General features: G+C 35.9%; 2 protein-coding genes across 8 annotated transcripts in view; one reads left to right on the top strand and one right to left on the bottom strand.

Annotated features, from left to right (window-relative positions):
• Positions 1-3,707: 3,707 nt before the first annotated feature.
• LOC140989808 (zinc finger CCCH domain-containing protein 17-like) overlaps positions 3,708-13,035 on the top strand; it is an 80,389-nt gene continuing 71,061 nt past the window's right edge. Inside the window, exons 1-4 of one of the 4 annotated variants that reach the window (XM_073459232.1) lie at positions 3,708-3,801; positions 3,887-3,985; positions 4,978-5,088; positions 5,267-6,994. In XM_073459232.1, coding sequence (XP_073315333.1) covers positions 3,896-3,985; positions 4,978-5,088; positions 5,267-6,994 — 1,929 coding nt within the window. In that variant the 5' untranslated portion in view covers positions 3,708-3,801; positions 3,887-3,895. Of the gene's footprint in view, positions 3,986-4,977; positions 5,089-5,266; positions 7,350-13,035 lie in introns of those variants that run through there. The other 3 variants (XM_073459234.1, XM_073459231.1, XM_073459233.1) reach the window with 3 other exon arrangements.
• LOC140989807 (intermembrane lipid transfer protein VPS13) overlaps positions 7,788-13,035 on the bottom strand; it is an 87,540-nt gene continuing 82,292 nt past the window's right edge. For all 4 annotated transcript variants that reach the window (XM_073459226.1, XM_073459227.1, XM_073459228.1 and 1 more), the window contains 10 exons: positions 11,963-12,013; positions 11,709-11,888; positions 11,299-11,624; positions 10,853-11,218; positions 10,707-10,770; positions 10,187-10,333; positions 9,223-9,327; positions 9,043-9,153; positions 8,861-8,965; positions 7,788-8,724 (listed from right to left, as the gene is read on the bottom strand). In XM_073459226.1, coding sequence (XP_073315327.1) covers positions 7,969-8,724; positions 8,861-8,965; positions 9,043-9,153; positions 9,223-9,327; positions 10,187-10,333; positions 10,707-10,770; positions 10,853-11,218; positions 11,299-11,624; positions 11,709-11,888; positions 11,963-12,013 — 2,211 coding nt within the window. In that variant the 3' untranslated portion in view covers positions 7,788-7,968. The remainder of the gene's footprint in view (positions 8,725-8,860; positions 8,966-9,042; positions 9,154-9,222; positions 9,328-10,186; positions 10,334-10,706; positions 10,771-10,852; positions 11,219-11,298; positions 11,625-11,708; positions 11,889-11,962; positions 12,014-13,035) is intronic.

The following is a 13,035-nucleotide window of genomic DNA, read 5'->3' as shown; positions in this document are numbered from 1 at the left end:
ACTTGCAGTCGTCATGAATTCTTCAACATGGCAGACAGTGAGGTGAAATCACCTCCTTTACTGGTTTCAAGCTCTTCATCAGTATCTTCATCACTCAAGAAAACTGCCATGCTTTTATTTATGCGAAGTCGATTGGTACATTCATTTACATAATGTCCATATCCAGAACACTCTATACATTGTACGGAATCCAATTTTTCAGTTTCAGGTCGAGTCATCACTTCATTTCTCGGTTTAGAGTTCCCTTGATTAGGTGTAAACATTTTATTTCTCTCTAAAGGGACTGAAGAAATTTTCGGTTTTGACATGATTTTCTTTTTATCTCTCATTTTCTTCAAGGAATCACCGAACTTCTTAGTAATCAAGGAGATTGACTCCTCACCGAGATCAGATTCATTTGCTTCTTGAATGAGAATATTGACAGAGTCATCAGTAGCTTGTAATGCAATGGATTTTCCTTTATCTTGTTTCTGAATATCCAGGTTCATCTCAAAAGTTCTGAGAGAGCTTATCAATTCTTCCAGATTTAGCGTAGACGTGTCCTTTGATTAATCAATGGCACAAATCTTGATGTTAAACCGCTTAGGAAGAGATCTTAGTACCTTACTGACAAACCTTTCGTTTGACATGGGGTCACCGAGGCTAAAAGCTTCATTGGCATTATCTCGGAGTCTTCGATCATATTCAACAATTGTCTCATTATCTTCCATCCTCAGGCTCTCAAATTTTGAGGTCAGCATTCTTAGTTTGGTTCTGCGGACACTTTCAGATCCTTCGCAGTGCTTTTGGAGAATGTCACATGCTTCTTTCGCGAATATGCAGTTTGTAATAAGGCTGAACATGTTGACATCAACCGAGGTAAAGATGGTATTGAGTGCCTCAGAATTGAAATTTGAGATCTGAACCTCATCATTAGACCATGCACTCTCAGGTTTGACTCGACTGTCACCGTCAACATCCACAATTCTAGGTGGTGACCAACCATCCAAAACCCGTTGCCAAGTTCTTTCTTCGATAGACTTTATGTACATCCACATCCACATCTTAACCTTCCAAAACGCATAATTTGATCCATCCAAGACCCGTGGTCTAAAGGCAGCACTTGAAGCAAATTATCCATCAAGCTATTAGTATGTTTCCTGTAAAAACAGTAGATGACCAGAATCAATCACTTAGTGTATCAAGCATTGGCTCTGATACCACTTGAAAGGGAGCTGTTGATCATAAACGTACATGAAATAAATTAATGTGTGTGTACCAGAATATAGTTTTGTGCTCGGGTGTTGACAACACGAGGACACAACATGCAGCGGAAATTGATTATTTAACACACACCAAAACTTTTAATAAATAAACACCGAACTGGAATTATGCACAAGTACGAATACTTGTGCAATGCCTCATTACAAAAAATCACTAGAAAATTATGTAAATCGTTTACGCCAAAAAACTAATAGTGAGTGTAATAAAACTAAATTCCTTGACACTCCTAAGGAATTAACATGCATCCAAAAACCTAACGTAAATACTAGATGCATAAAAACGTATTGCTTAAAACCAAACGAAACCACTCTTTAATCAACACTCTGTGTCAGTGTTGTTCTTGAGTGTCGTCAACACCAATCAGCAACACATTATATGTGAATCAATCATTAAAAAATTTCACACGAAAATCTTCAACTCTGAAATATGAGTGTGTTTAGAGAAAAACTCCAGCAACTCTCTTCTCCTCTCCAAGTCTTTTTAATTCTCATCTCTATATTCCATATATATGCAACAATATCTTGGCCACATAGTCTTCTCATAAAATCAATCCTACAAACATGGAAACAAGAGTTTAATATGCATAAAACTCTTTCAAACTAGGATAAAATATCTTAGAGATAAATACCATATTAAAATCAAATCTTATAGTATCTAGAGATAAGTAAACTAAGATATTATTATTTAGTATTACATCAAGCAAGATTTTAATAATCTAAAAAGACAAAATCTTAAATTAATAATATCAATTTAGCAAAATAATAAAGAAGTAGAATATTCTTTTCATATATGATATCAAACAACTTTACATGTATAGTGTTCCGACTCTCACTAAACTACATGCAAATATTAATAAGAAATATCAAAAAAGGGAAAAAAAACTTCAGCCACAAATTTATATGGAAAACCGTTACAAAAGTTTCGAAAACTAATTTTCTAAAAACCAAAATTTACCAATCATATATATCGTATGTGCCTCTATCATCAATATATCATAATAGATAAGTGATGTAGAATGAGGTGTTAAAGTATGTATGTATATTCACAAAATAACTCTATGAATAACCTAATTTAATTCTTTAGCCAACTGGAGAAGTTAAAATGGAACACAAATCATTATATTGATTTAGAGTAGGTCATATGTGAGACGGTCTCACGAATCTTTATATGTGATACGAGTCAACCCTATCGATATTCACAATAAAAAGTAATATTTTGAGCTCAAAAAGTAATAATTTTTCATTGATGACCCAAATAAAATATCCGTCTCACAAAATATGACATGTGAGACCGTCTCACACAAGTTTTTTCCATTGATTTAATAACTTATTAGACTAAATTAAAAAATAAATAAATGTTTAGTCATATATGTTTTTTTTTTTAAAAAAAAGATGTTCATAGATCCACTATAAAAATATTAATATGGTTCAAAGCCATTTTGTTGTATAGAACATAATTTCTCAGCACATAATTCAAATTCTAATCAGTACAAATATTTTGTTTTTGTTTTTTTTTTAATCCAGTTGTGATATTTTAATTTTATTTTTGTTTGATCATTTTATATTGTCATGTTGCAAAATTATTACATTTTAACTATAAAAAAACATTAGTTGTATGGTTTTTTAATGACAATTTCCGTCCATTCAAACACATAAAATATGAATTATACATTGTCGGAAGTATTAAAAGCACATTACATTTAAAATTTTGAAATTGAAGTTATTTGAAGTACTTCTTTTTAAAACACATAAGGGTTAAACTGACATCTATTTATTTTTCACATAGAACTATCAATTATTTTGAGATTTCACAAAGAAGTTGTATGCAATTTAACCTAACTTATTGAAATCTTTTTTTAAAAAAATTTCCCATCTCAGTCTCATTCTCACTATGGCAATTTGAGTTTTCCCCGAACTTGTACCCAATAAATAACTCCGAACTCGTGGGTGAAATTTTAATATCTATATGTACCTTTCACAACTAAAAGAATGTTCTGAAAATATTATGTTATATATTCACTAAAAGATAATATATAGTAGTTACTCTGCACACACGATGCGTGTGTGTACAATTTTTTTTATCATTATCGATGGACTAAACTGAAATTTAACAAATTATGAAGGGACTAAATTGATATTTGAATTGTCGAAATAAAAAAATAAAAATAAAAGTGTGTTAAAATTAAAAAAAAAAACAAAAGTGTAATATTAGTATCATATAAGGGTAAAATTAGAAAAAAAAAGTTGGTGTCCTTCTTAGGTGGTTACTATCATGTCCTCAACTTTAATAAAATAAAATAAAATAAATATATATATATATAATGATATCTGTTAGGGCTTGGGGTGTAAATTGAAAATTATTGGAAGTACAGGTTCTTATCTGTAATTAATCAATTTTTATTAAAGAAAATAAAAAACAAAATTGAAGAAGAGCTGTAGGCTATAGCAAGCTCTATCTATCCCTATTATATAAATATAACACACACACACACACACACACACACACACACTGTGACTGGGCGACCTCTTCTGAATCTCTGTATTTATTCGTCTCTCTAATTCTCCCATCCTTGTTAATCCCTAGATCCTCACCCATATTTGTTTATTTTGTCGATTTTTTGAAGCTTCGGAAGATGGCGGGCCCTTCACTTGCTGAGGAAGAAGCCGTCAAGAGGAACACAGATTGCGTTTACTTTCTGGCTTCTCCGTTAACTTGCAAAAAGGTCCTTTTTTTCGTTTTTGATTAGCTTACATCTTGCTGCTGTGGGGATCGGATCTTTATGTGGGATTGTAAATATTGATTTAATTTGAGCCTTGAGATTATAAAAATTATGCTCTCTTTTTTTTCTCCAGCTAGAAGCTTCAAGAGTTGGGGTTTGATTATTTCCCTTACTATTAGTTTTGCTGGTAGGGTAGTGTGAAATTTGATATGCTCATAGAGACGTGTTGGTATTTTTCCTGCCTTTAAGTTTAGGGTTTGGATTTGGATTTCTTTCTGCTATTTATTTTGATTTGTAGGGTATCTCAAGGTTTGATTTTGCACTATATATTGCTAAACTTTTCTTCCCTTCTGGGTTCTTTTCCTACATTGGCCGATTTTTGTATCTAATTATGTTCTTTGAGCTGGAACCTGGAGAAATTTACACACAAGTTCCACTAATGAAAATCCTTGTTCACATTTGTGAGTTTTGAGTGCTTTGTATTATATGCTACTAGACATGGTGATGTAAGCTAGTGTCGTTTGATTTTTTGGGGCAATTTATGCATATTCAATGTATTCTATATATTGGTGTATCACATGGGATATTTGTTCAATTTTACTGCCATCGATGAGAATTATTTCTGCTGAGCCGGCCAACAATTGAGATACTTTGCACATAGAATGTGCGTGATGTCTTTTGGTGCTATGTTTGAAGCTTTTTATTGAATTTCTTAGTAATCATGTAAGTGTTTCCTTTCCAAATGTTTGAATTTATTATTGCTGCTCTTAGTATCAAGGAACTCAAGCTTTTTGAGACTGGTTTATATATTTTTCGAATTTGAATTGGTTTTTCATCGATTACATTTGAAGGTTACAATTCATTGTATCCAAACGTATACTCTATTAATCAGTGATGGCTAGTAATATGGTGCAGTAATTTCAGTTGCTAGATGCTTGTTTCATCATTTCTATGACCAGTGATATTTATTTTCTAATTTTGTTGTCTATCCTCAGGGAAGTGAATGCGAATATCGTCATAGTGACATTGCACGAGTAAATCCAAGGGACTGTTGGTTCTGGTTGCACAGTAATTGCTTAAATCCAAAGTGTGGATTTCGGCATCCGGTCAGTCCATATTTGTCTTGATAGATAGCATGTTCACTTGCATGTTTAATTAGCTTGGTTAAATTTTAGTTTCATGATGCTGGTTAAGACACATTATTTTATTATTTAATAGTATAAAGTATTGTCAGCTCGTCTACACATCATATTTTAGTCAATTATCTTTTGTTTGGTTCTTCAGCCTCTTGATGGATTGCTGTCAACACAGACACCAACGCCCACTGGCCAACCCGCAACTCAATCACAGAATGTGACAACATCAACTTCACACATTCCAAACGCCTCAAACAAACAAACAGTTCCCTGCGTGTTTTTCCAGAAAGGGCTTTGTTTAAAAGGTGATTGGTGTCCCTTTCTCCACACACCAAATTCGGTGAATAACAAAACCTCAGTGGTGCCAGGAACAGCCTCTGCTGCTGAACCCACAACTTTTAAGAAGGCTTTAGGTGGTCATGAAAAGTTTGAGCACGCTAAAAAGGTCCCACCCATAGATACAGTTAATTCCGTCAAACTTTCCGAAAAGGTAAAACCTGCTGTTGAAACAGAACCTACTCCCCATAGGAAAGAGTTTTCAATGAATAGGAGAATAGCCCACATGTCAGGAGTCGATGATTTACCGGGGTATTCCGTCACCAATGGAAACCCATTCAGTTGGTCCGAGCGTCCTCACTTACCAGGTGAACTTGGGGCCATGAACAATAAGGATGTAGAAGAGGTTTCAAGGGAGCCCTCTCCTGGATTTGATGTCCTTGTAGATGATGAGCGAAGAGATTCTGAATACTATCCCAGTGAAGATCATTATGGAATGCCAGGGGAACATGAAGTGGGGAATGAATATGACATCGATCGTGCCACTGATTTCAATAAGTTTGCTGATATTGATGGTGAAAGATTTAAGGATCCTCATGGGTATGACTTAAATGAGCTCCGTAAGGGTCGGCATGCTTTGGAGCAGCGGAGAGCCTCATCTGAGAGGGTGTTAGGGGGCTCTTATTTCGATAGGAAGCCATATGCTAGAGCTGATAGCATTAACCAGGTTGAAGATTTAGATTTAAGACATCGTTTAAATAAGCGTAAGAAGGTAAATGGTTTGAGGTCTGTCATTAGCCATGAACATGCCCGTGAGAGGCACGTGGAAGAGCGAAGATATCCAGGTTCCAATAGAGACGAGCAGTATGTTCCCTTGCATGAGAATTCCCTTAGCAGTCACTTTAGAGGAAGGATTAGGCTTCCTGGTGGATCATCTCCTCCGAGCGAGAGGGATGCAATTCTATTGGGTCCTGATCGCAGTAGGTTATCTCCGGCAAGGACAAATTTCTCTTCTCAGCAGGGAAGGGTCCAAGACAGAATAAAGGGGAAGGTGGACGAAGATTTCCATAATGGTGTGAAGAACCACCGTGGTCCGCACTTCAGAAGAGACATGGTTGCTGATGTTACTGATTTTACTGGTCCAAAAAGTCTCGCAGAGTTGAAGAACCAAAAATATCCTCAACCTAGTGGACAGCATGTGACCAATCAACAATCACTTGGTAAACGAAAACATCTGATGCCAGATGGAAATCAACAAGCTAGCATTCAACAAATTGGCGATGATCTTTCATTTGATGGGCCTATGCCCCTAGAAGAGATTTTAAAGCGGAAGAGAGGTGAAACTATTGAAACGTTGAGTATAAAGAAATCATTCAACTCTGATGGTGTCACTGAAGAAAATAATGAAAAAGAAGGAAATGGCATGGCCAAAATTCCATTGACTCCAGATTTTGTTTCGTCTACATTTGACAATAAGACAAAAGCTTCTATTGAGAGTAATAAGGATGTTTACAAGCCTGTATCAGTAGACAAAACAGAAGACAACTCTTCCAGCCAGCAGCCTGTTTCGAGCAGGATAGAAGCTGAAGGTATTAATCCTGTGGATCAAGATGGGGAATCTGATTATGAGGAAGTGGGTGGGGAGAGCTTTGACATGTATGATGGTGAGAATGGAGATGCTGACGGGGAATACCTGGACGACGATGACGATGACTTTGCAAAGAAGATGGGAGTCATGTATTCTTGAAATTAAAAGACTTTTTATGGCTTTTACTGGTTCTTATCTGGTCTTTATAGGTTTCATCTTTGCGTTGAACTGGCATATTATGCTCTATTGGTTTCGACTTTGAGATCAGAAGTAGAGGTGATTTAAACCTCCGCTCATGTACCCCATCATTATATGCCTTCTTTTTTTATGTATTGAATCTCCTTTGCTAGGCTGGATTTGTTGTTTCCCTCCCAGACGCAAACCAAACATCTTGTACCATGAATCATTGATATCTTACTGTTTTCATCACTTTTTTTAGCTAAATTAGAAAATGATAAAAACTATAATTAAAAAAATAAAGTCAACTGAATTTTGGAATCGTTTTTTATAAGGTGGGGCGAAAATTGATTTGAAATCCATTAGTAAAATGAATATATGTGAATAAAATACACGTATAATCTGGTTAGTTCAGGTAGGCATAAAATTAATTTTTATTTGTGCTTTAATAACGTTTGATGGCACTCTACAGTAATGATGCGACTGATTCCTGTTCTAGCCACTCGGAGCATAGCATTGCATACTTGATGGTAAAAAGTTGAAAGCTAATAAGTACATGACATATCTTTCCTTTTGACCCTATTTGGAGACACGACATCAAATTGATGTACGTGCAATAATTTGTGAGTAATATAAATTGAAGTATTCCCTATATTTGTCATCGGTAAAGTGATTAATGTATATATCACAAGGCAAAAACCTCATTTATGTATGGAGTGCTTGAGGAAACGAAGCAGCGTCACCAAATCAGACTCTATTAACACATCATGTGGAATATTTTGATTTTTTCCTTCCTTCGTTTCCTAAAACTACTTAATGTTGCTCTGATGCAAAATATGTACAGAACTCCAGCCTCGTTCTTTTCCTCGCTCAATTATAGACATGAGCACTTTCAAGAACTCATCGGCATCTTCTGGACTCATAAATTCCAAGTTTGTTTGGAAAAGAGGGAGCGGTGTGTGAAAATTCCACAATTTTCCCTTTGCTCCTCCATTTCTCCTTTTCTGCTGCTGGTTTTGGTTTTTTGTAAATGAAGCATCTGAATCACTTCCAACAATGTGTACCACCTCTCTCTCATTATCAGCCAGAATTACGCTATCCAATCTGATTTCTGATTGCATGACCCAACTTGGATCAGCGGGAACCCCTTCAAATTCGGGCTTACCCAAGTCAATCAAACTGGAGCAGCTGAATACTAAGATAAGCTTTTCAGTGATCAATGCATACTTGCCACATTGTTCAAGTGATTTGCACATGACTAATGTCTCGTCTTCCCTTTGCGAGAGTAGTACATGTGTTCCAACAGCATCTTCCCAAGAGTATGGCTTTAAGGGAAGTTCTCGACTTAGAGGCCTCGGTAAACGGAGTCGAAAACATTGATATCCCATCTGGTGGATTCTACTACGATTTCTGATGCTCTGTGCAGTTTTTCCAGTGACCTCAAGGATACTAGCCGCTGGCCTTGCAACAAGTCCTGTAACACCCACAGCTATACCTGAAAGGACTCCCGGCAGACCATGTTTTTCAGCACCTTCAATAGGAGATTGAAGAACACCCGTAAGTCCCTGCAAACCGACAAAAAGTAAAAGACGAGATTTTCACTGAACTGTAAAAATAAAAATCAGACAGGCGGCCATCCACACAAGTATAGGTGCTCATATAGACATAGATCTAGGAAGATCACCCGAAAATAACAAATACCTGAAGGAATTCATTTATCACTCCTTTATTTTTTGAAGACACTCCTCTCTGCTGCTTTTCCATCATTGTTCCAGGTTGGTCGTCAAATGTAAATGCAACAATGCCCTGGAAGTTATGACCCACTTTAAAGTTCAAGCAAACATGGCCGAGGTTTGTAGTAATGTTGATAGAAAACCAACTACCTTATGAGCGGCTTTGCTGAACTGAGTGGTAGCATCACTTATGGCATAGACAGTGTTGCTGACAAGACTTGTGGTACCTTGGGCCATACCGGTAATAAGTCCAGCAGGGCTCTGGAAATAAAATTATTTAAATAATTTTTTTCCTGAAAAATCAAAGGGAATTAATCAAGGGCGGTATACCTGGAAAACACTCCAGATAGGAAGGGAGAAGAAATCTCTAATCCCAAGGCCTAAACTCCGTGCAAATCCCAAAGGATTTCCTATGACGCCCGCAGAACCAAACACCTGCATAGTTATTTTCCAAATGAAATTATAACTTGACCTTTCTAGAACTGCATTGAGGCCCTATAAACCCTGAATCTCAGAAGGAAAAAAAGAGAGGGTTCAGCAAAGACCTATAAACTGCATTGAAGACTCCATCTTACCATAAGTCGTAGGTTATTAGTTTAGATAAGCGCGGTAAACATTTGTAAAGACGCACTTTGTAAGATTAAATAACATAAACTTTTAGGCTTTAGCACAATTAGGAGTAAAGCATGGCAATAGCATAGACAAAAAGATTTTTAGGATGTGACAATAAACAATTAGTTAGGTTGTCATCATATGAATATCAACCACTCGGTCATAATTTGATCGTCCTGATAGAAGACATCACACAGGCATAAATATTTTCAGGAAATTGCATTTTTCAACGTGAAAATCACCATTAACAAAAAAATAAAGTGAACTTGAGAGTTTGTAACATAGAAAGCATAATTTTTCCAAAGATTGAAAATAAAATGAATATTGCGACCAAAGATGCGATATGGATCAGCTGTAACAGCTAGTAATACTAGAACCATCAAACCTTAATCTTAAATTCTGAAATGACACATGAAAAGGAAATTTGGAAAGTTAGGTATCTGTGCCGCAGTGAAGAATAAACAAAGATAAATTGATTAAACCTTCAGTCTTTTCATGAATTTCATAATCTTACACATCACCAGTTCATGCTACATGAGAAATTATAGCATAAGTGAAGTGTAGCAAACTCAATTGAAGAATTAATAATCTGGGCCAAAATATTGAGAAACTGAATTTTCATATGATTTTGAATCTAAAAATTTGTACATAATAAAGTGAGAAAAATCAACAGAAAGGTTACCTTATACATCTCATGTAGAAATTGTCGGGTGTAGTGACTAACAAGGATTTCTTGAATGGATTCCCAGCTAGCTATCTGGTGGAAAAGGATTAACTGTTTGAAATGAATTTTTGCACCCTCCACATCAGCAAGAGCCATAAGCCCTCTCTACAACAATTGAGGAAGCAAGAGTAAGCAGATCCCCAAAGAGGGACAAAAGGAAGAAAAGAAAGGATTCACATTTTTTGGCTACTTGGAGAAGTTTCATATAAATACTAATATTATTATGTCCGACTTCTCATTACACTTAAATGTATCATGACTCTATCGATTTTTTTTTTTACGAAAAAAGATTTCAGCATCTCTCCGAGGCTGGGAAAAAGAGAGCGGAGGGCTACGAGCCCTCTCCCCTTGTTCCTGAACCACCAATATCTTCTTTCCTCTTCGCCCAGCCAGTTGAGATAAAAACTTAGGTCAACAGGTTCAATAATTCACATCATGGAGAGACTCTACTCAGTTTTCCTTGAGACTGCATACGTACATGAATAAAAGAGTCTCCAGACATAAGAACACCATTCCTAAGCATCCGTGGACTGCTGGAAAAACTGCAAGAAGAAGCAAACGGTTCATGTCAGGAAAATTATTATGAGATTCACAAGAAATTTCAGGACCCAACAAGTTGCTAACCTCAACGTCAACTTAATCGGTGCCATATCAAAGTGTTCTACATATATTTTCTTCTGCTTTTGGTCAGAAAGGTGAATTTTCTGCCAAGGAGCTCCAATCGGGACCATGTGAGGTAGCAAACAGCTTGTGTGTTTTTTGTTATGCAGACTAGAGCTAGTTAACGTGGGGTGTTTCTCATGCAATCTTAAAGAAAACTGAGTACTTCCAGAGGTATCCCCAGTTAAGACAGAGTCAGGAATCAGTTGATGCAGAAAGGAATCCACAGGTTGGAAAACTCTACTTTGCAACCTTGAAGAGACGGTCTTGAAAAATTCAAACAACCTCAATCCGATTTCTAGTTCAATCTGAAGATAAAAATTGGAAATCCTGCGAGAATAGGGTAATTCATCAAGAAGTGCCCTGGCAAAATGAATTTTAGGCATTCTCTAAAGAAATATGTTACAAACCTGAGACTTATAGATTCAAATGAAACCAATGATGTATCACTGTTTCTCCACTTGGCAACAGTTAACAAGAACACTGGTTCATTCAAGTTTGTAGACACGGTTTGGCCCATTTTTCCACCAATGAGATTTGTGCTATTGCCTTTAGACTTCAAATGGTTAACGATATTAATCCTGTTTCCATGGTTAAAAGACAGGATGACTGGGTATGGTGTGGAATGTAACTGGTTATCTACTTGCAATGATGCAATTTGCAAGGAAAACTGTTGTTGATCCAAACTCTGTACAAAACTAACGGTTGTGTTCTTAGCACATGCAAAGAGTATCTCCTTCAAAAGAAAAATATTACCACAAATCAAAATGATTATAATAAAAGGAAAATTCGATATCGTAATATTCTATGACAAGGATACCTCAGGATGAGAATTCATCAAAGAGACTCCAATAAAGGGGATGTCCACAGATAATTTTTCCTTGTACACAATAGAAGAGCCATCCTTCTGAGTTTGTTTACTATTATCTTTCAACAGAGGTACATGTAGATTCTTCAGATCATTCAAAACATGGTAATTTGAATCAATTATGCTGAGAACCTGATTGAACATAAACAGTTAAACCAAATCCTATGGCATAATTTAAATTCTTCTTACAAATTTAATTTGCAGACCTTGATTGCTCCTTCGGAGTGGACAGAAATAAGCAAATTTCTTTCAGGCTTCTGAAAAAAATCAAAACAAATAGGCATAGTGATTATATATAACTAAAAATCTGGCTCCCGGTGCAGCAAAAGTTTCTGAAGTACTTGAACTAAATAATAAAGCTCTTTCGGCATGGAAATCGTGGAAGAAGGAACAGTAGTTGAGTAGATAATACTCTGAATTTTAAAGGCATGCAAATAATGGATGAATATAATGATTGATAAGCACAATTTGTAATGTTTTGTATTAATTTAATTATCGTATTCATGCTTATACGGCAATAATGCTTCTGATTTCACTTTTTTTTCATTTAATTGGGCTGTAGAATTGACTGAAATATTGGAGGAAGAATAAAAAATTAAGAAAAGTCAACATATTCAATGCCCCGTACATTGTTTTCGTGAGTACACCAGTAAAATTGGAGGCTGAGAAGGAGAAGAACGAGTGAGAAGTACAAGAATCACACAAAGAGCAAGGCAAGAATCAAGTAAGGAGGCGTGTAGGTCAATCAAATCAGAGCTCAAGTTATGCATGACACAAGAAGATATCAAGATTCTACGTAAGATCACGATACTGAAAGAAGAAATCAGATGAAGAATCCCAGCCACCTTGGACGTGATTTTTTTTTTTTTTTATAGGAAACTATAATATATTCATTAATTAGAAGCACAAATTACAAAGAGCGGATATCCGCGCAGCAAGAAAAATCATACTCAACTCAAAAACATATAAAACTCCAACTTCTCACTAAATCTGAAATCGAGAAGTTCTTAAATTCTACATACTTCCCTGTCCAAGCAGATGTCCGAATCTTAATCTTGTCCTAACAAACTTCGGCCAAGTCTTCTAAACCGTCAAAAATCCGTCTATTCCACTCCAACCATACTGACCGACAAATACAATGAACTATTACTGTACAAAAAATTATACCCCTCTTAGCTATATCTCGTCCGAGATCTGCCTCAAATAGCTCGGGCAGAGATCTTGGAGCTACCCATACCAAATTTATCTCCTCCAAAGAACACTCGTGAAAAAACACTAA

This window comes from Primulina huaijiensis, chromosome 12 (assembly GCF_012295235.1).
Source record: "Primulina huaijiensis isolate GDHJ02 chromosome 12, ASM1229523v2, whole genome shotgun sequence".
NCBI lineage: Eukaryota > Viridiplantae > Streptophyta > Magnoliopsida > Lamiales > Gesneriaceae > Primulina > Primulina huaijiensis.
The sequence above is the reverse complement of the archived record's forward strand: the minus strand, read 5'-3'. Positions and strand labels throughout refer to the sequence as shown.